The sequence below is a fragment of the Gymnoscopelus microlampas genome (genome assembly GCF_963454915.1).
Source record: "Gymnoscopelus microlampas genome assembly, chromosome: 11".
Classification (NCBI taxonomy): Eukaryota; Metazoa; Chordata; class Actinopteri; order Myctophiformes; family Myctophidae; genus Gymnoscopelus; species Gymnoscopelus microlampas.
This window is the reverse complement of record NC_139948.1, coordinates 37712173-37734974: the sequence shown is the minus strand read 5'-3', so window position 1 is coordinate 37734974 and position 22802 is coordinate 37712173. Positions and strand designations below refer to the sequence as shown.

Sequence of the window (22802 nt, the reverse complement as noted above, 5' to 3'; positions counted from 1 at the left end):
TGTCCATGGCAAATTTTGTATTTCTTTTTTTACATAACACTATAATGTTCTTATTTTGATCATAAGACCCAATTAGCCTACTGAATGTCAGGTTTTCTTCAGAATATGTACTGATTTACTATGACATTATGGCACACTGGGAGTCCACCAGTACAGTGGTTCTCAAACGTTTTATTTTATCATAGCTCTCAGAGTTACAGACCTATAATGGTTCATTTGGACCACCCTCAAGGAACACCGAAGGTCCCTCAATCCACTTTGAGGACCACAGCACTAGTACTATACATTTAGGGCTAAGTCAGTTCAGATGTACGTGGGTCTGTGGCCAAAAATCAATATCAAACATTGCCTTGAAAAGGCTTGAGGATGGTGTAGCATATGTCATTGTCTGTCTTTCACGAATAGAAGTCGGTGCTGCATCGTGGCATCCATCCTATCCTCCATCTCCACGAGCATTGGTTCCTCCCTCCTCTCCTCCAGTCTTTGGTTGCCATGGGGATGACGTCAAGTTGCACCACCAACTCGGCCCAGTCGACGTCTGCCTGAGAGGCAACGCACAGCGTTGCCATGTCTGCTGATTATAAGCGACTTTGGGCTTGTTTTTCTGTAAAGTCACTTGTTTTTAAAGTGTAGTTATTTGGGCTTGCTTCCGATTTTTGTGATTATTGTTTAAACCCGTTCTCAAACATTTGCATGTCAAGGAAGCCCAAATTAGGCTAATGTATTTCTCCACGCAGACACACACCCCCCCCCTCCCCCCACCCCCGTTTCTTTTTTCTTTTCTTTTTTTAACATAATACATATTATATACAAATATTTCACTTTTTCTTTTCAAGATCTTTCTGAAAAAAAAGCAGATCTACAAGCTCACAAGCTTGTAGATTGGCTATTTTCAAATAGCCAATGTATATAGGTTAAAGTGCTCATGTGGCATGTTAGTCGCTTCTTTTTGGCTTATTTTGATATAAATAGTTGCTTATTCCTCTCACAACATCTGGCAACGGTGAAGGCGCATCTTGGACATTGAGGCAAGCAGGCATAGTTGCGACTCTCTCAGCCTATAGATCCTCTGATCATCACATCACTCACATATCATATCCACTCTCCAGTTAATATATCCAAAATGCGCGAAATTTTGCATTTGCAAGCTGGCCAGTGCGGGAACCAGATCGGAGCCAAGGTAAGGCAATCATATTTATGCTATAGGTTTGGAATCAATGAATAATGCTGCCTATAGGCTACTAGCCTATTTAGGATTCAATGCAGGAGCCCTGCACGGTGTGAAAGCATGTTATTCATCTTGAATTATACGGTATAGAAACCTAGAAATGTCGGTCCTTCTGGAATTGAATAGCCTACACATGACCACAATGGAAATAAGCCCTCAGGGCTTTTTGTGTTATCCTTTTAGCAGCACCATTGTATAATCGTACCACCGACTGTACTATTTGCGAATCTGTTAATAAAGAATCAATCAATCAAAGCAGTCGTGCAAACATTAAAATATAGATTAAGGAGCCAGTTGCATGCTAATGCTTTAGTTTTTCTGCAGCCATTGAATGTGTGTTTATAAAATCACGTGCAACTGCAAAGACAATTTTGCATGGATTACACAACGATCTAGCCTAGCCCTATAGAATGGCTGATAGGCCTATTGCATGAAATGTAGGCTATAGCATATCAGCCATTATAGGGCTACCACTAGCCACATGTCCATTCATTCAAATGTGAACATATTACAGCAATAGCAAACAGACTGTTGCATGTCAAATACAGTATCAAATATCTTTATCTATACTTTTGCAGACATTTTATGTGCAATTATCCCATTGTGACTATGTGATAATGGCTAGCTACTCACCCATCCCCCTCCACATAGCTTGCGACCTATTTAACCCTGATATGTTCTATATTTAGGTCTGATAGAGTGGCCAAGTGACCTATATATTCTAAGTTTAGTAGAAAAAGGCCTGTTTATTTTTCAATGTTTTTCAGCTCAAGGACCCCTTAGCTGAGAGAGAGATGAAGCACCCCCACAACATATTGTATAAAAATTGTGTTGCAGATTAAACATTTCCATAGATTTCATAGATAGCTGGATTCATGTTAATGTGTATTTTCAGATAATAGTTAACTTTTTTTAACCCTCAATATTAAAGTCAATTTGACTATACCTTTAACTCTCTGAAAGTAGCTGATCTACAAGCGCACAGCGCCTCGCAACGCGAGGCATTGTGAGCTTGTAGATCTGCTATTTTCGGCTAATGTTCTCCCCGTCACACAAATATTTGGCGGACCCCCTGTAGTAACTCTAAGGACCCCCTAGGGGTCCCGGACCCCCTGTTGAAGACCCCCGTTTAATAGATTTCCACAGTGAAGCTACATTACCTCAGGAGGGTGACTCATCAGATTTTCATTGATTTGCACATGCAAATCAATGCCTTCTCCTTCTGCTGGTAAACCTTGCTTAAAATAATAAATCTGTCTCATATTTTCTATCCTTCTTTTTCCACTCTCAGTTCTGGGAGGTGATCAGTGATGAACATGGCATTGATCCAACTGGTTCCTACCATGGAGACAGCGATCTGCAGCTAGACAGGATCAGCGTCTACTACAATGAGGCCTCAGGTATATTGTTACAAATGGCTGAAGCTATAGGGAGTATGCTGTGTGTGTGTGTGTGTGTGTGTGTGTGTGTGTGTGTGTGTGTGTGTGTGTGTGTGTGTGTGTGTGTGTGTGTGTGTGTGTGTGTGTGTGTGCACGCACATGTGCACACACCTGTATAGAACTTTAGAATTATCAGCCCTATCTTTAGCCCCATGTCTCCATCCACCTACTGCAGGGGTCTTCAACAGGGGGTCCTCAGAGTTATGACAGGGGGGCCGTCAAATCTTTGTATGATAAGGACTTTTTTTTACATTAATAACATGAACCCTAGCATTCCTATTGTGGGGGGAACATTCACCAAAAATAGACAATCTATAACCTCACAGATTGTCTTGAGCTTATAGATTGTCTATTTTCGGTGAAGTGGTTTGGTGTAGAGGGAAAAAAGACCAGACCAAGTACAGAGCCAATGGTCAAGTTTACTAAGTATTGACGGATTAAGTTAAAGAAATGTTAAGAAAATGTTTAATCAACGATACAATTTGATTCAATATGTAGTGGGGGTCCCTGCTTCATCTGTCTCTCATCTGAAGGGTCCTTGGCCTGAAAAACGTTGAAGACCCCTGTATATCTCGCTACAGTGTATTATTTTGTATACACCGCTTTAGTCGTACAAAGAATACAAAACAAATGATTGGCGAGTTTTATAGATTTGGAAAACACCACTGATGATCGATTTCTCATCCACTTCAGGTGGAAAGTATGTGCCTCGTGCTATCCTTGTGGATCTGGAGCCCGGCACAATGGACTCGGTCAGGTCCGGCCCCTTCGGTCAGATCTTCAGGCCTGACAACTTTGTCTTTGGTAAGTCTTGAGAATTCAGCATGACAGGAACTGTAAACTGAAACTTGACTCAGAACTGAACACACAGACCCTCTTTATGATCATGTACTGTCAGGTACATTGTAAACTCCTGTGTGTTAATTTAACCCTGAGAATGTACAAGTTGCCCCGGGTCCTCTTGTACACTCTCAGAGTTAAATGAACACTCAGGACTTAACTAGTTATATGCAGTGGTGGAAAAAGTACTCAAATGTTTTACTTAAGTCAAAGTACAGTAAGTACTCTGTTACAAGTAAAAGTCCACAATTCAAAATGTACTTGGGTAAAAGTACAAACGTATTGGTATCAAAATGTAGGCTACTTAAAGTATCAACAGTAAAAGTACTAAAATGTTTGAAAATAGCAGATCTACAAGCTAACAACAGCTTGTAGATCGACTATTTTCAAATAGGTATAAAATAGGCTAAAGTGGTTAATGTATGTTTTATAATGTAATAATTTATATCTGCAAAGTAACTAGTAACTAAAGTTTTCAAATAATTGTAGTAAATGTACAATGGTTGCCTCTGAGATGTAGTGGAGTAGAAGTAAACGTATAGACAATTAGAAATACTAGTAAAGTAAAAAGTACCTCAAAATTGTATTTAAGTGCAGTACTTGAGTACATGTACTTGGTTACTTTACACTGGTTATTTGATGACCAGTCAGCTCATTGAGTTTTGGATCTCTTCTATACATATAGGCCAGAGTGGTGCTGGCAACAACTGGGCCAAGGGTCACTACACGGAGGGCGCTGAGCTGGTGGACTCGGTCCTGGACGTGGTGAGGAAAGAGGCCGAGAACTGTGACTGCCTCCAGGGCTTCCAGCTGACCCACTCCCTGGGCGGAGGCACCGGCTCCGGCATGGGCACCCTGCTCATCAGCAAGATCCGCGAGGAGTACCCCGACCGCATCATGAACACCTTCAGCGTGGTGCCCTCGCCCAAGGTGTCCGACACCGTGGTGGAGCCCTACAACGCCACGCTCTCCGTCCACCAGCTGGTCGAGAACACCGACGAGACCTACTGCATAGACAACGAGGCCCTCTACGACATCTGCTTCCGCACGCTCAAGCTCACCACGCCCACGTACGGCGACCTCAACCACCTGGTGTCCGCCACCATGAGCGGGGTGACCACCTGCCTGCGCTTCCCCGGACAGCTCAACGCCGACCTCCGCAAGTTGGCCGTCAACATGGTGCCCTTCCCCCGCCTGCACTTCTTCATGCCAGGCTTCGCCCCGCTCACCAGCAGGGGCAGCCAGCAGTACCGCGCCCTGTCCGTGCCCGAGCTCACCCAGCAGATGTTCGACGCCAAGAACATGATGGCCGCCTGCGACCCGCGCCACGGCCGCTACCTGACGGTGGCGGCCGTGTTCCGCGGCCGCATGTCCATGAAGGAGGTGGACGAGCAGATGCTCAACGTGCAGAACAAGAACAGCAGCTACTTCGTGGAGTGGATCCCCAACAACGTGAAGACGGCCGTCTGCGACATCCCGCCCCGTGGCCTCAAGATGGCCGCCACCTTCATCGGCAACAGCACGGCCATCCAGGAGCTGTTCAAGCGCATCTCGGAGCAGTTCACCGCCATGTTCCGCCGGAAGGCCTTCCTCCACTGGTACACCGGAGAGGGCATGGACGAGATGGAGTTCACCGAGGCGGAGAGCAACATGAACGACCTGGTGTCAGAGTACCAACAGTACCAGGACGCCACCGCCGAGGAGGGCGAGTTTGAGGAGGAGGGAGAGGAGGAGGTCGCCTGAAACCCAGGTCTCATCTCTCCTTTAGCCAATTCCCAGCTCCATTGTCTTCGTCGTTGAATCGAAGGGTGTAACCCTCACTCACTATTACGCTAGTGTTACTGATAACGAGTGAGGTTTTCATTTAAAACAATTGGTTCTTGTTCTTCTGTTGTGAATGCATATGTCCTTTCCCTTTATATTCAAAAGCAAGCGATTTTAAGTGTGAAGCCTTGAAATTAGAGAAGGATTAAAAAAGTTTTTACTCATTAATTGTCATTTCTGCCTCAGTGTTTTTATTCATTCATCATGGGCCATTGACATGTTGCAGCATTATTTGTGAATGTCATTCCTTTGACGCTTACTAGGGGGCAGCGATATGAAGTGCCTCTGTTTTAAAGCAACCTAAATACAGTATAATCCAGGTATAGGCAATGTTTACAGAGAGTAAGTGACATACATACATATAATGAAAATGCAAGGATATTAACTGATGCAATATGAGGCATCTAAAAGCAGAAGTGTGTAACCTTGTTGAGCCTCAAAGACCTTCAAAAATAAATCTAAGTTTATTAAAACATTCCTAGCTCTGTGAGTGCCTATATGAATTTGTAGCCCTTAAAGCATTTTTGGTCTTCCCCCATAGATTAGATAGATACAAATTCAGCAATGCTAAAATTATGAGTTGTGTCAGGTAAACTTTGAATTGATCCTCAGTATGACATTATGTTATCCACACAAGACTTCACTTCTTTGAATAGTAAATGGTGCATTTATCAAAGTGCTTTACAATGTGCATTACATTCACCCATTCACACACACATATTGATGGCAGAGAAAACCATGCAAGGCAAGGCACAAACTTGCTCGTCAGGAGCAGTTAGGGGTTCTGTGTCTTGCTCTATGACACTTCGAAAATAACACAGGGATAGCCCGGGATCTAACCAGGAACCTTCTGATTCTAAAATGGACGCTCTACCTCCTGAGCCAATGAGTTCCCGTAATAAATAAGTTGTTGTTTTTTCCCAGTGCACAAAAATATTCCTTATTTCCTCGGCTGGTATAACACATATGTCTGTTGTGAGTTATCTGTCAAGTAGCTTCCAAGGGCCAGTCTCTTTTCATTCGTTTCATTCCCGCTTTGCTTCATTCAACATCTATTAACTGAATTGAAAATAAGCTTCAAGACCATCATTTATCATTTGCAAATCTCACTGATTATACTTTGTTATTAATAACTGGTCTAACTATATATTATTAAAATGTTGGAGATTCATTTATTGACAAATGTAATCAATCATTTTTATTCAAAAACATAATTTACATATAGGCCTACAGCTAGTGTTTGGAAATCATTTTCATGTTCAGTGGAACTACAGGGTGTAGTGAGATATCTGCAGACCTGCAAATACTCCTGGCAGGTCATCTTGGCAGTGAAGAAATGTGATCATAGTTACTCACACAATTTCATGTTTCTACTTAATTTGCTTAACTTTGCCAAATGTTTTTCTTTCATGTGATTTTTTGTACCCATTCAATTAGCTAATGAGTCAGCTCAAACTAATTACTAAGATATGTGACCTGCTAAGATAAGATATAGTGCTCCGCCAGGCACCCTTTATTTCATTACAGTGGTGGGAAAAGTACCTGACAGCCACACTTGAGTAAAGGCAGAGATATCAATCTCATTCGAAAATGACTCTGGTAAAGCTGAAACTCCTCTGTTAGAACAGTGGTTCTCAACATGTGGGTCGGGACCCCCAGGGGGGTCCCCACATGATTTTTTGGGGATGACAGATGACAGTAAAGTGACAATTTAATGACTTTTAAGACCTTTTTAATACCAAGAAAAAGAAAATAAATGACAAAGAAATAGACCATTACTGCATCAAAAGTATAGCCTAATCTAAAAACTGGAGAAACATTGGCCAAATTGTCAAATAATATATGAAAGAGGCAAACAAATGAAAATACCAGCTTTGTGAGCTTGTAGATCTGCTATTTCTATTGGAACTGAACTGGGTCAAACTAAATTGAATGCCTCAACTCCTACATTCCAAGTGCTTGTCAGGGTGGGGGGTCCCCAGTTCAAATATGATTATTTTGGGGTGTCGAAAAGGTTGAGAAGAACCACTGCCTTTCATGACCAATACAAAAACAACCAGTTAATTCAAGTGATTACAAACATCAGCTTTTGGTCAAGTTGCTCAACCATCCACTGTAGCCTCCGCGTTGAGGCTCCTCCTGGCTCCATGCAATATGCATATTATGGGACATATCTTTAAATAGAAACACCGATTGTGCAAATATAATCTTTTGATTGTAACCTGCATGTGCTGTGCCCGTTTAGTCACGGCCAACAAGCCTGTTCTGTATTGTTCTTCTCTCACTAAAACACATAATTTCCAAGTCTTTTTGACCATAGTCATAATAGATTATTACAGGTCACCCTTCCTTTGCCACTTTGTGCCAGTAAAAGTGAGATTAGATGCGGATTAGGGACCATTGGACCGGCTACCCGCCGCATTCAGCCTTCAACTATTTCAGGAATGCTGTCGTTTTCATGTTGGAAAATGTAATGTCTGATGGATAGGGGGCGCTGTTTCCCAGCATCCAGATAGCCTATGCAACCTTCTAGTGAAACTTTGGAAAGGTCTGCAGGTTTTTCTCCAGTCCAGTGAACGAACAGGTGAGTGAAACAGGGATATATAGGCCTATTGTATTTGTTATTTAATGTAAACTCAATATGTAAATAGCCTATCAAACTTTGGCTTAAGCCTTAAGCATGCCCCCCAGGGACTTTTTTCTGTTTTTCTTTTTCATCATGGAGGTGGACTCTCGTGCTCGTAGTATTCAGTAATTGAACACTTTTTGTAGAGAGAGAGGAGATGAGATGTGGGGGAGAATACATCACGCACAGAAGAAAAAAATCCTTTGATGCGCAAAGGCGCGCAGACAAAGGAGCGTCTGTGTTTAAAGCCGCAACAGGTTGATACTGTGTTGCTCAGGTACTGTAACATGAAACTGAGTCACGTGATCAGCAGCGACGATTTGTGGAGGGTAGAGGAAAAAAAACTGTTTTACATAGAAACCAACCGACAGGTAGTCGAGAGAGTCAGACCAGCAGCGCTGGAGCCAGTTACAGCCTATTAAGCGATTACAAATTAGGCGTAGTTTTAATCAATGATTGTCTATCTGTTCTGATCATCTGCTGGATTAGGTTTTTACGAATACATTTCTTATGAATGACCTGGACAGTTTCATCCTGACAAGGTGAGGCGGAAGCGACTATCACGGTTCATTCGTTCGTGAGGAATGAACTGGTCCGCCTCGATCACCTACCTGAAAACAACGTGAGGTATGTAAACTGGATGTTCATTCGTTGACTATTAGGCTGTATATTTCATTATCTGTTACTTTCTTTTATAATGAAACATATATGTTGTATGCTGCTGCTATGAATCGAACGAGCTGTGGATTGAATTAATGTAGTTTAGCCTAATATTCACTTTAATGATGTTTGAATAGTTGGTCTATTAATAGCTATTACACTGTCTGCCACAGAACTAGGATGCAGTCTCTCCAATTGAAGGAAGTTATGATTCAACATCAGGCTGCATGACTGCATCATATTACTCATATTATTGTTATGTTCTGTTGTTGATAATGCTTAAGTATCATCAGATTAGAATAACTCATGAAAGTATATATGAAGTACGTATATCATATGCATTAGACTACTTAGTACTAAGTTCATTAAATTAAATGTTTGTGGTCTGATAATAAATGATGTTCCCTCTCTTCTCAAAAGAACCTTTAGCAAATGTTGATCCCAACAAAATGGGTCCAAGTTGATGCTCAGAGAGAGGCCCTATATGCCAGTCTACCCATACTAGGTGCACCTAGTTAAGGGTAGAGATGGCAGCACTTCCAGATATAATGATGATGAGGCCAGATCTTGTGGTCGGGGGCGTCTTACTTCTGGTTCTGGCCAGTAATCCCGTCTGGGGTGAGTCAGTTACCACCCTTCATTCTCACACTCCCACACAAAACCTTCTGACCAGACATTCTGTACACACACACACACACACACACACACACACACACACACACACACACACACACACACACACACACACACACACACACACACACACACACACACACACACACACACACACACAGCTGCTGTTTTTATCCTGATAAAAATACAACAGGCATTGCATAGATAATCTGAAACATGCAGATGCTTGTACACACAGTAAGCACCTCAATTGAAGATGTTGAACAAAGGAATGTGGTCTCTTTCCTGGCATAATGTGTCTTGACACTACGTTTCATTTACCAATTCTACATACACCAGGGTCTTGTGAAATGACTTTGAATGAATGCCATAATTCCTTTTCAGACGTGAAATTCAATGTTTTTGCTTTTTAACACTATATTTTTTATTATACACTTGTGATGGTGTTAGCTTTGCAGGACGTATTAGCTTGTTATAGACATGATTACCACAGGATTTTGAGTAGAAACTAGTCAAACTACCCCCTCCCTCAACCCATGCTTTTTGTTATCAAGGAGGTGTACTTTTGTCCTTGAGAACTGTTTACAATTTGCCTAGTGAATGATTGACTGGGTTAGGAAATCCTCAGCGGGCTTAAAAAAGGAAAACGTTTTCCATGGAGCTCTGACTTGAAGTAATGCTATATGTATAACACATTTTGGGTTGGAGTTATCTTTTTTGATCGCTGACACTAGTCAAGTACAGGTTGTGCTTGACCAGTGGCAAGCACAGCCTGTACTCCCCGACTAGTGGCAAGTCCTTCTCCCCCTCCATTCTCACACACACAGTCCATTCTCCACTCCAAGTAGTAAAGTTGTTACTGTGTAGTTACGTGATGTCACTGAGTGATCACATGGGTGGTCATGGAGAATGTGGCTGGCAAAAGAATGGCTCTGACTGGACTTAACTTGCTACATAGCAGTACTGCACAGTGCACATATACATTTGTCACCGTCTTAAAATAATGGCCCAAGTAATTTTTAATGTATTTTTTCCTAAATCAGCTCTTCATGACAATGGCCACCTCTTGTACAATTGTCTATATCCTTATTGAAAAGGATCATGCTGTTCCCACCCCAGTAGTATAATGGCCTATCTCAAGATTGTGGCCATTTTATGGCCTATGTTTCAAAGACAATGTGACTAGGCCAATTTCTTTTGGCTACGTCAATTGCCTAAAGTCTGGAGTAAGTCAGTTACTCCACAAATAATTTGGCCTAAGTCAGGTTTACAATTGCCTAAGTCAAAACACAAATCATTTACTGTAATCCTCTCATGTTACATAACTGACAGGCAGCGTTATTGGTAGGTCAATAGTCACATATTGTTATAAACGTTTTGAGTGAGATATAAAAGAGATATCATATAGTTTGTTTTGATTCAGTTTTTTCTGTTTTCTGAAAAACATATTTTTTTAAATGACATAGGCCATTATTTTCAGAAGGTGGTGTATTGATTTGTTACATTTGTTTCATTAGTTTCTCAAATAAGCATTTTGATCAATAGTTTAACCACATCAACCCGAGCGTTATGAGCTTGTAGATCGGCTATTTTCGGTGAAGAGGAAAAGGAGAGGACCTAGTATAGAGCCCTATAGGAGGCCCCGCTCAACCAAGTATGTAAGTGGTTATGTGTATTTTATTTTGTATTGTTGCCCATGAATGTCACCGTTAGCAGAAAGACAGATTATGCATCCTACACTACACAGGTTTTGTTATAAGTGCATTGGATAAGTCTTTCTCTGACTGTTGCAGGTGCAGATGTGGACATATCCCAGTGTAAATGGCCTGGAAAAAGTTATGTATTTTCTACTTAGTGCTGATCTGTGGTTACTCTCTTCACAGGAAATACTACTACTATAAATGGAGGAGCTCCTAATAACAGCACGGTGAGTGAAAAAATACATTCCAGTATTCTGTCAACAAGTCAATAAGATCAGACAATATTATTATTATTTTACATGTGGTTATTTGTCTTGTTTATTTACTTAGAGCCCGCCACTCTCTAGTTTGAAAATGTGTCTAGTAAACTGTCTTTGTACTTTTGATCAGAGTCATGTATACACATGTGGTATTTATTATTTTGTTTATTATTTGGTGTCAGCATGTTGGCACTGGAAATACTGTGTTATTTAAAATGTGTCTTAATAATCCTGTAAGGGATGGGCTGTGTTGAGGCAGCCAGACACGAAAATAAAATTATTAATTCATTCATTCATACTAATTTATTTTTTCCAGGGACCCAACATAGCAGCTATTGTGGCCCCTACAGTGACATTGGGTGTACTGGCCATCGTCTCAGCTGTTCTGCTGGCCTGGCTCTTCTGCGTGGTGAAGAAGAAACGGCAGACTGAGGGGACGTACAGACCCAGTGCTGAGGAACAGTCTGGAACAAAAGGTGTGGAAACACCCGATGCACTAAAACTGCCCAAGGAGGAAAGACTTATTTGAGTTGTTGTGCCTTTAGATTCTATCAAATATCTATATTTGATCAGGCCCTGGGCTGAACAGGCTTACATCCTGTGGGAACAAGTTCCTTCTCTTGAACTGGATAATGATGGAACATCTCCTAAGGAATAAGGGAAACTTTATTTCAACTTCAACTGCATCCCTGTTCCCAACAAGGCGCCACCATGAAAGCACTGGAATACCTTAAAGTGTCACATGTAGAATATCAAAATGACTTGTTACAATTCAAGGACGTTCTGGACAATTCTTCTGCACTAAATGTAAAAAAACGTAAGAAAAAATAAGAGCTGCAGTATTTCATCACCACAGATGATCATCTTTTAACATTTCATAACATTTTTATGTTAATATAATCAAATAATCCTATCTTTAAACATTATGCCTTAACGCTGTCTAATCTTAATCAAGCTTCTGTTATGTGTGGTAGCTAAATACACTTCAAATGATACCTGCTAATATTTATATGACAACAAGCACATGTTACCATAAGATACGTATAGTGCATGTGTTTTTGATTGTGGTCTCCATGCAAGCTTTGTTTACAAGAAAAACATTGATCGTCTGAAATCATTTCACGGCAAAACTTACTATGTACGTATGTGTATCATTATCTTTGACCTCAAACTCATTTCTTTTTATGAAGAGTCCACGATGAGTCCATTTTGTATCAAACTTGGACTTTTTTTGGCGTCATATTAAATAACATCTTGCCTTAAGCAACTCTTCTTGATAACTCTTGATTTTAGATACATCTGCTGTATATTTAACACATTATTTCAAGCAAGTTTGAATAATTGTTTACATATATTACGTATGCATATATTTAAATTAATTATAATTGTAATAATTTAAAGTCACATCATTTCTAATGTCACGTCAGATCTACCTGTGCATTGCGCTGTTGTGTTATTTTACAAGGCACGGCATTTTTTTTTTACTGTTTTTTGTAAATGCCACTGAAGGTTTTGTAGAATAGTCAAGTCATAATTTCTTAGAATCTCCACCATTTACAATCCTCCAAAAATATGACATTGGCCAATCAAAAAGCTATTTTTCATTAAACATTATCTCAACATAATGTCTAATATAAATGATGGGAATGACTGAACATTCAATTATTTTTCTGCTGAAAAGAGCTAATGAAAAGAGACCGTACCTATCTTGTGAAGTCATATTGATTTACTGACACAAACATTCAGAGGAAATGGGAAAGGTGACTGGGAGTTCATGACTTACAAAGTAGATTTTGCGGTCCTGAAAATTTTGCATTATGAGGCAGAGGTGGTATGTAAAACTTCGGCACTCCTTTACTTAAATACTTTTTCTGAGGATATGTACTTTACTTGCGTACGTTTGCCTACTTACATTTTTACTCCACTCTAATACATTTCCCCATGACCCTCAAAGTACCTTGGCATTCCAAACCAATGCAAAAATCCATTTCAAGCTATTAATGCTGTCTGCATGTTCAGCCTGGTCAGTACTTTATTGCTACCAAGGAAGATGGCAGCAGCAAATGCAGCAATCATCATGCATGGCCATATCTAAGAGATACTCTACCATTATGTTCAAATTCATGGAAATTATGAATTCTTATGGGCTGAAGTGTTGTCTTTGGCTGCCATGAGGGGATGACATTCCAGCATTCTCAAATTCGGCCTAATATGAGAGGCAAATGGTCATTAAATAAAGCATTTATTTTAATGCGCGTGTCACACATTGACAAAGAATGGATAGCTGAAACGTTTGTTGTAACTAAAGGCATATGGAGAAATAAAAGTAAAGAAACTTTGATCACCCGCGACCCTTCGCCTGTCTTTGTCTGTAATTATTTCATACTTAATTTCTTGCAGACTTTTAATCGTGGTATTCTAATACAGTGGTTCTCAACCTTTTCAGGGCATGACCCCTCAAAAGAATCATATTTGAACTGGGGACCCCCCCACCCTGACGAGCACTTGGAATTGTAGAAGTCGAGGCATTACGTTTAGATTGACTCTGTTCCACAGATAAATATTGTGAAAATGCCTGATCTACAAGCTCACAAGAGGCGTTGTGGGCTTGTAGATCGGCTATCTTATTATAAAAAATTAATACATTTTTTTATTTTTTTATTTAATTTCAGCTGGGGACCCCCCCCCCCCCAAAAAAAAAAAATAATAATTAAAAAACAAATAAATAAGATCAACATGATTTTATTTATTTTGTAGTATGTACTATGTATCCTAGTATCCACTATCCAGTTATGGTGCAGTTATCATAGCTGTGCCACCCGAGTTTGATACATCCATGTTGCCACCAGGGAGCGATAATGCAATTGCCTGTTGTTGTTTTTTTACTTGGCAGCTCCGCCTCCGTGGTGCTTCTCAGCGTTGCCATGTCGCCTTAATATAAGCGACTCTGGGCTTCTTTTTCTGTAAAGTCGCTTGTAAATATTGGTAGTTGCGGGTTGTGGTTTTGGGCTTGTTTCTAACGTGTACTTGCTTATTTAGGCTTGCTTCCAATTTTTTAAAAACTATTTAAACCAGTGGTTCTCAAATATTTTCATGAAAATGTTTTGTGCCCAGGCAGGGAGCGATTTGTGTGGTTAGAATGACATTTAAAGAATATTCCAAATATTCCACATTTTATTGCAAGAGTTTTTGAAAATAGCAGCTCACTGCTCTGTCTCAAGCTCACTGTGAGCTTGTAGATCGGCTATTTTTAAATAGCCGACGCGGGCCTGGGAAGTGCTATTATGTGGCCTTTTGGGCTTGTTTTCCTAGACATGGTTGCTTATTTCTCTCACAAAATCTGGCAACATTGGTGCTTCTGTCAAACCGGCGGGAGAGAATAGTAGTATTCTCTGTAGCAGCGGCATAAACATATTACAAATCATCACCGTTTACTTATTTTATATTAACTAATCGGTGTATCCGGGCATTTACGAGGCATTATTCGCATTTTGTAGTTGATAAATACCAGTGTTACTATTTGTCACTCGTGCTGCCGTAGCGATAATTGTGGAACAAAGCGGGTTCCCGGGAATTTTTTTGTTTTGAACAATTGTTCTGGTAATCTTTTTTTAGCGCCGCGTCTGAAACAATGGCGAAGGTACAAGTGTTGAATGTGGCCGTGTTGGATAACCCCAGTCCCTTTGGAAATCCCTTTCAGTTCGAGATCACGTTCGAGTGCATGGAAGACCTGCCTGAAGGTAAATATATCAACACAAAGTCGCTGTCGATTCGTTTCCGAGTCAAAGGCATTGCGTTGTTGTGGCTCAGTCTACTTGCTGGACACAGAGCTAGCCTAGCAACCCTAGCTAATGTACAATGGAGCAGTTGGAAAATGTACCGTTTAACTTGACCCTACACATGTGATCAGATCATTGAATGTCTCATGTGTTTCAATGTGTAGAATAGATCCATTCCTGTTTTCTTCTCTAAAATGCTATGCCCCCCACTACTAGTACTTTAAATGTCACAGCAATTATACAGGTATATGGTTTAATATATTGCAAGTGCGCCATCTTGAGGATATATCCCGAAGGGTAACAGGACAGGTGGGCACTAGGGACATCTGGGCACCTCGATGTCAAATTGGCTATTTTGTCCAAAATGTAAACAAATCAAATATTTAAAAAATGGTCTAAAGTAAAGTATACATGATTAGAACATGCTTAAACATTAGACAATTAATGTCGAATATTTCTACAATTGCTACAAAGTCTGTATATCCAGTCATTTTGGGGCATCAACAAATAGTTGAAGGATAAAACTAAGTCTGATAATGCTGTACCGTGCATGTTCACATCATGCATACTTTACATTACTTAGGATACTTTTTAAAGCATTTTTTTGTTTTACATTTTGGACAAAATAGCCAATTTTACATTGAGGTGCCCAGATGTCCCTAGTGCCCACCTATCCTGTATCCCATTGGGAAAGTGGGCATCTTGTTAATCAGTCTTACTTTGGCACTTCATTATGTACACTGATGTCTTTGCATAATAAAGGAAGCTCAAGCATTTTAAATGTAGGGTAAGTGATGTCTTTTGGTTACAACCAAAAGTTGTTTGTTAAAAGTTTAAACCACTATATTGTGATAGTCATTGATATAGTATAGAGTGTTTGTTCAGTAGCAGGGATCTCTGCATCTCTCCAGGTCTTTAATAAACAGAAAGTACATTTTCAGGTGGGGGGCCAATCAGGAGAAAGTACCAATTCTGCTCCAATTTTATAGTATTCAAATTTTGTCTGCTCATTTCTTTGTGTCATCACTTCCAAATCCACTGAGTTCTCTCTCCTGATTGGGTATCCTAATCAAGAGCTGGATGGAACAAACACTCTATAGTCTATACCAATGAGTACTATCAGAATATAAAGCAATTTAACACTTACTTTAACAAAAAGCTATATATATATATATATATATATATATATATATATATATATATATATATATATATATATATACACGCACGCACGCACGCACGCACGCACACACACACACACACACAAGAACGCTCACTCCAAAACACACTTGCCCCGGGTCAAATCCGGCGATCTCGGAACGGTCGCCACAGGAATTCCTAAACGTAACCTCAGTAAAACTTTGCCTAAACCTAACCTTTTTCCTAAATGTATTTTATTTTTGCAGACCTGGAGTGGAAGATCATCTATGTGGGCTCTGCAGAAAGTGAAGAGTACGACCAAACCCTGGACTCTGTCCTGGTCGGACCAGTACCAGCTGGAAGACACATGTTTGTGTTCCAGGTGTGTGCTTTGTTTGACCAAAACTGAAACACTGCTGCTTCATGCAGAACTACAGCTGCCTTCAACGTTAGACAATATTTAGAGCCGTCCCGATTATGACATTTTACAGTTTCACACACATTATTGCGATTAACAATTTGATTGTGTTTTTGTCGTTAGAAATAGTCCATGAGCCAGGGCCCCAAAATTGAGCAATGATTATCGAAAGAGTGGGCAAAACCAAACCTATATTAAATTGTTCATAGGGTCAATACGAGTAAATAAATATATGATAACCTTTCCACAGGAGTAGCTTTTTCGTAGTTATCACACATTTTGTTATTTTCCCCATACGTACATGACAGGTGAAAAAATGACAACATTTAAAAAAGAGTTATCATAATGAAACTTCCTGAGTTGATTACTTACATGAAGACAATGATTTATCGTGTTACAAGTTTTCTGTATATTTAAATATGCAAATTAGGCATTTAGTCCATGAGCCAGAGCCCCAAAATTGAGCCAGATATTGAATATTCCCTCGTTAAAAACCTTTGACTCCAACATCTTAACAAAATGAAATAAGAATGTTCACTCTGGCTTTGTCCAATGTTCCAATGTTGATTCTGGAAAGTTATACAAATTTGGGCATATTTTCGTAGTGCCTAATTTGCATATTTAAATATACAATTTCAGAAAAAGAGTTTCATTATGATAACTCTTTTTTAAATGTTGTCATTTTTTCACCTGTCATGTACGTATGGGGAAAATAACAAAATATGTGATAACTATGAAAAAGCTACTCCTGTGGAGAGGTTATCATATATTTATTTACTCGTATTGACCCTATGAACAATTTAATATAGTGGTTTTGCCCACTCTTTCGATAATGAAATCTTGTCTGGCTCATGGACTAAATTGTGGCCTACATTTGTTTGTTTTGTACAGTAGGCTTTGAAATTGCACAAGTGCAGATATGACAAATAACCTAAATATACAAAGAAATATTTAACAACTTTATACTTTCAAAAAAACATTAATAGTGGAAACAGCCGATCCACAGGCCCACGACGGGCCGCACTGCAACTCGTCACGAGCCTGCAGATCCTCCTCTCCCCACCCAGCACCAGCCCCAGAACAGGGATGCCGGGACTCAATCGGTCAACACAGCCCCTCCTCATCCAAATACCTCTTAAATATGATCTTTAAGTAATTCATATTTGGACTTTGTTGTACCTCTACCGCCACACTCAGTCCATTCCACAAATTCACTCCATAAACTGAAATGCACTTTCAATTTCAATTAGACACCATGACTTTGATAGGAAGAAAAAATGTTTTAGTAGGCCGATCAGAACACAACTTTAACGTTTGGTTTAACCACTTTAAACATGTCATTATAAGCAAAATATTTAAAAAATACCAGATCTACAGTAACAAGCATTATGAGTTTGTATCTGCTATTTATGAAAATAGGGCTTAAGTGGTTAAGAATAAAAGTTTTCATTTCAACAACACACATGGGGGAGAAAACTGATCCATGGTTAGTCAGATATGCGAGAGACGGTCTGAGCACGAATGTGCATGCGTGTAATCTGTGTATGAGAGTGGATGGTGCGAAGAAAAGATAGAGCTTTGGGTGGGTGGGGCTACAATGTTAGAGCAAAACATTAAGCGTGCACTGTGTTGAGAAACCAAACCCTTGTTGCCCCTTGAATTTGTGTTTGATGAATGTGCCTCTGGTTTTGTGATTTGTCAAGAAGTATATGTTGTACCATGTACTTATTCACTCAATTAAAAAAACAAGTTTTTAAAGTTAGTCAGATATGCTCACCATGCCACAATTTAACCCATTAAAACTGGGAAAGCATCTTTGTAATTTTAGATTTTACCCACTTTAACCATTGTTATATATTTTGGCTATTCAAACATAGAAGATGTACAAGCTCATAGCGCGTCACTTCATGCCGCGCTACAAGCTTGTAGATCTAATATTTTTGAGAAAAATGTTTAAATGTGCGCAAATCTTTGAATATATATTCTTTTCAAGCGAACATTTTTAACTCATCTGGGCGTCCCTGGTACAAAATATTTTGAGATGGGGATCGGCGACCAAATGCATTGAGCACCACTGATATAGCAACATAACGTTTTTTCAGAAAACTGTTAGAATCGGCCTCAGGTCTTAATGGGTTAATGAATTCAGATTGGTCAACCAGTTGGTTCAGATGTCTTGAGTCTGTACTTACTGTATTGTTTTGATCTCCACAGGCTGATGCTCCAACCACGGGTCTAATACCAGAAAGTGATGCTGTAGGTGTTACTGTGGTGCTAATTACCTGCACGTACCGTGGCCAGGAGTTCATTCGCATCGGCTACTATGTCAACAATGAGTACACAGACCCTGAGCTGCGTGAAAACCCACCAATCAAACCTGACTACACACAGGTCAGAACCCAGAATGTGTATGGACCCAATGTTTTATATACTTGTGTCAATAAAGTAAAAAATATATATAATATAGGTTAGGTAAGCCTGACTTGAGTGTGGATATATGAGCTATTTACTTTTGAATGTGAATATTTGTTGGCTTACATTTTACTATAAACATTTTACTTAGTACTATGTTTAATATTTTCCTTGCTGTCTGTCTTTTTCACCTTTCAGCTCCAGAGAAATATTTTGGCATCAAACCCACGTGTGACAAGATTTCATATAAACTGGGAAGGCTGTGCAGAACGAATGGAGGACTCTGAAAACGTGGACCCTGCCCCAAACTCCATGCTTCCTCCTTCCTGCCTCCCAGGCAAGGCTCCACCCCTGGGGCTAATGCCAGACAACTCCATGGACTGCTTATAGAGACTCCCCTCCCTGTCTGATGGATGATCTTTCACAGCACTAACGTACGCCTTTTTTTCCCTCTTTTTTTTTTTTTTTTTAAAGAATGCCCATGGACATTCTAGTGCGGATGTACAGACAACTTTGCCTCACAGGTGCCCTTATTTCCCTGAAACTTGTTGTCAACAGTAAACATTCGGTTTGACTTCAGGGAACTGCTCCTTTGGGAAGAAGATAAACACCTTACTGGTACAAGTCATCAGTATGCATAGGGAGTTGGTTTTTACATGACTTATTGAACAATATTGATACAATAGGTTAACTTGCTTAAATTTCATGGAAGGGGAAACACTGACTCAAAAATTCTGCTGAAAAAACAGAAAGCTGATGTGATTCAGCTTGCTTCCTTTTTGCACCGCGGGTCATTTAAGAGGATTTAGGCATTGAAGTACATGTAAATGTAAATGTAAAAAAAAAACTTGCTGTCCAAGAATTTGATAATCACCCACTGTATTCAGGTTCCTTTTTGCACTTAACATCATACTTTTTTCCTATATAGGTTATTGCTGGGACTTGGATGTGGTACTGTATATCTCTGTCTTCAATTGTTTTTGTTTTTTGTCTGCCAGTTTGTTTTCAAAATAAAGAAATATATTGTATGTGTGATGGCATATGCATATGACCTTGTGACATGGAGAATGGTAATGGTATCCCATAACGGTTAGTAAGTTTGGGAGTGCCTGGTGGTTCAGCCAGTTAGTGCACAGACTATGCTCCTCGTGAGTGCGAGGAGCCGGGTTCCAATTCGAACCCTGTGTTGTCTCACATGTCTCTCCTTTCTCCTGGACCTTGGTTTCCTGTCACTCTACAATGACTTATCTGAAATAAAGAATAAAAATGCCAACAAATACATCAACACATTTGCAAAGTTTGCATAGCATATACAACAGGAAATTATAATTTGAAGGAGGAACAATCACGATTGTATGTCTTTGATCCAAAAAGGACTTGAACATGTCCTTTTACGATTTAGCAGGCACTCTTAATCCAGAGCGATTTACAGTAAGCAAGGAAAACACGTGGCTAGGGATTGATGTACTTTATTTAGTAAGACATGAGAACATCAGTACATGGAAGTACAAATTCACAATACAAGGTCTACTAAACTGGGAGGCTCATTAAGCACTAAGCTTGTTTAAGATAGTGGTTCCTGGTTGCCAGAGTTGGGTCAGAGTACTTTGAAATGTCAGTTGAAACAATCACAACCCAATTACTCAATACAAACATGGCGTTTTTTTTAAAATAACTAATAATCCCTTGGATTAGAAACCAATTGTAATCTGATTACTTTGGAATACTTAACCCTGCCCTGAACTCTGTTATGTCAGATCATAGCTCTTCAGTGGCAAGCCCACTTTGTGGACCCCCAGATCTGTGGATACCCCATTAAAGGGAAATGGTTCTATAAATCCCAATATTTTTAGCCAGGTTTTAATTGGTATGGCCAATTTAATATTCCTTTTGAAGGCATAAAAAACACTTATTTTGATGTAACCGCTATTTACCCTGGGGAACACATTGAGACGACGGTCCTCACCTTTATTGAACACAAGTGATGAAGAGGAGGACTCGAGGAGAGGTGAAATCCCTTCTATTTTGAGACTAATTAGAATATCTGGGAATTAGCTTCACAATACACAGTGGAGTGAGAGAATCATCTGATATATGTCGTATATTGGTCCATTGATCAGACAAGAAAAACACTATTCCATAACTATTCCCTGAGTGCAAGAAGAACAAGGATCCAGTTCGAAAAGAGGGTTTGTCCACAGAAATGCTTTTATTTCTACAGACGTGACATCTGCATTGCCAATCCTCCACAGAGCGTACTTAAATCACAACAACATTACAATATATACAGACTGACATTTCACATAGGACCATCCTACTATCTCCTTCTTGACCACTCACAAACTGGTTTCCAGGAACAAAAGGCTTCTTGGCCAGCCTTTCTCAGTCAGCATAAGGAATTAGCCTCCGCCTAGATTTAAACATGTGACTGTTTACTTTAACTCTTATCTTTAAAACTATACTTTTACACAAGCTCATATTATGAAATCATTGTTTAACATCTTATTAGCTTCAATATAAGCCCACACATGTATGTATTCAACCTTGAGTTAAACAAAAAGAGATGATTTAAGAGGACTTGACATTTTCCTTAGAATCAAGAACAGTTTACATGCAACTAACTGGTTTCTCCCCAACCACATTTGTTCACACTTGTGTACTTACTACAAAATAAGCTTTTACCAAGAGATAAGAATAATACAGTATGAATTCAATCTGAGTCTACATGACTTTACCAGAGTTTTTTTGGAGAGAGAGAGAGAGAGAGAGAGAGAGAGATGCATTTCACTTTTGTCATCAGCCTTGCATAAAGACAATAGTATTGAAATCAGCCACTTGACAAAAGGCTTGGTTGTTTTTAGTTCACACCTAAAGCTGGGCTCTGCTGTTGCAGAACAAAGACCAGGATCCTCAGGGGGTAACTGATTTAATCAAAATGCAAAAACATCAGTACTCAAATTTAAGGGTTTGCCATCCTGCTGTTAGTGACTGTCTTCTCACTCTCTTGACTCCAACAGGTCACAGCCTCACCTACAAATCAAATACTGTTATTAACCAATAATAAATTATATAGTTCTGGATATACCATATATACAACCCTTTATATCTAGCATCCTGAAAGACCATTTTGGGGGGGTCTAACAATGAAAGGCAGCTTGTCTTTTGTGCTAGTATAAACACCCTAATATTAAAATATGTAGGTTGAGATACCTTCATTGTATGGCTGTCACATTAGCCATGTGGCCAAATGTAATGTAATGAAGCTTCCTTGACAAATGTAACTGTAATCTAATTACATATTTCCAAATGTAATCTGATTACATAATCCAGATTATGTGTAGTCCATTTCTACTCATGAGCCTTGCTGATGCCTCAGTCACTTGTTTTAATTCACAGACCACACTCAAGGCGAACGACGAGGGGCCGGGTTCAGGTGGAACTGTAACCTGACGCCGGTCTCTGCCCTCGGTCTCCTGTCTTCTCTGCACTGGTCCATCACAGAGACCGAGCTCGAGCAACAACAGCATCAAATGCCACACAAATAGACATTACAATAGCGTGTGCCAAAATTGGAAAACACGTAGTTCCCCCCACTCTCCCCCCCGACAAAACTGTGCGCGTGGCCCTTTAAATTTGGGCATTTCTTACTAAAAATAGCCCATCTTAACGTCACATCCAATCACAGATCAGTGGAGTGGGAGGGGTGGCAAGGTTCGAGCTTTGGCATTGAACACTTACTGCTCCCCAATAATACCAGTGTGGTTCGAGAGGAGAGCGGTATAATTCTGTTGTTTTATGCCATAACTAACGGTGTTGTGTTCAATGCAGTCAGTTAATCTGCGC

At 39.9% G+C, this 22802-nt stretch overlaps 3 protein-coding genes across 7 annotated transcripts; all 3 read left to right on the top strand.

The window, feature by feature from the left end:
• Positions 1–1051: 1051 nt before the first annotated feature.
• tubb4bl (tubulin, beta 4B class IVb-like) lies at positions 1052–5250 on the top strand (the record flags this gene model as incomplete). Of its 5 annotated transcripts, XM_084072558.1 has the most annotated exons (5): positions 1052–1180; positions 2520–2628; positions 3361–3471; positions 4193–4272; positions 5131–5250. In XM_084072558.1, 5 exons carry the CDS (start codon positions 1124–1126, stop codon positions 5248–5250), a joined length of 477 nt encoding a protein of 158 aa, XP_083928684.1. The 5 variants fall into 5 exon arrangements, with proteins under 5 accessions (XP_083928684.1, XP_083928681.1, XP_083928680.1 ...); XM_084072555.1 differs by having other exon boundaries at positions 4193–5250; XM_084072554.1 differs by having other exon boundaries at positions 2520–2675; positions 3318–3471; positions 4193–5250.
• Positions 5251–9115: 3865 nt separating this feature from the next.
• crb3a (crumbs homolog 3a) lies at positions 9116–13552 on the top strand. Its single transcript, XM_084071140.1, has 3 exons — positions 9116–9235; positions 11134–11177; positions 11527–13552. The coding sequence occupies exons 1-3, from the start codon at positions 9145–9147 to the stop codon at positions 11737–11739; spliced, it is 348 nt and encodes a 115-aa protein (XP_083927266.1). The 5' UTR covers positions 9116–9144; the 3' UTR covers positions 11740–13552.
• Positions 13553–14582: 1030 nt separating this feature from the next.
• Positions 14583–19987, top strand: LOC311055267 (histone chaperone asf1b-B). Its single transcript, XM_084071394.1, has 4 exons — positions 14583–14950; positions 16396–16511; positions 18762–18938; positions 19158–19987. The coding sequence occupies exons 1-4, from the start codon at positions 14842–14844 to the stop codon at positions 19347–19349; spliced, it is 594 nt and encodes a 197-aa protein (XP_083927520.1). The 5' UTR covers positions 14583–14841; the 3' UTR covers positions 19350–19987.
• The last annotated feature ends 2815 nt before the right edge of the window (positions 19988–22802 follow it).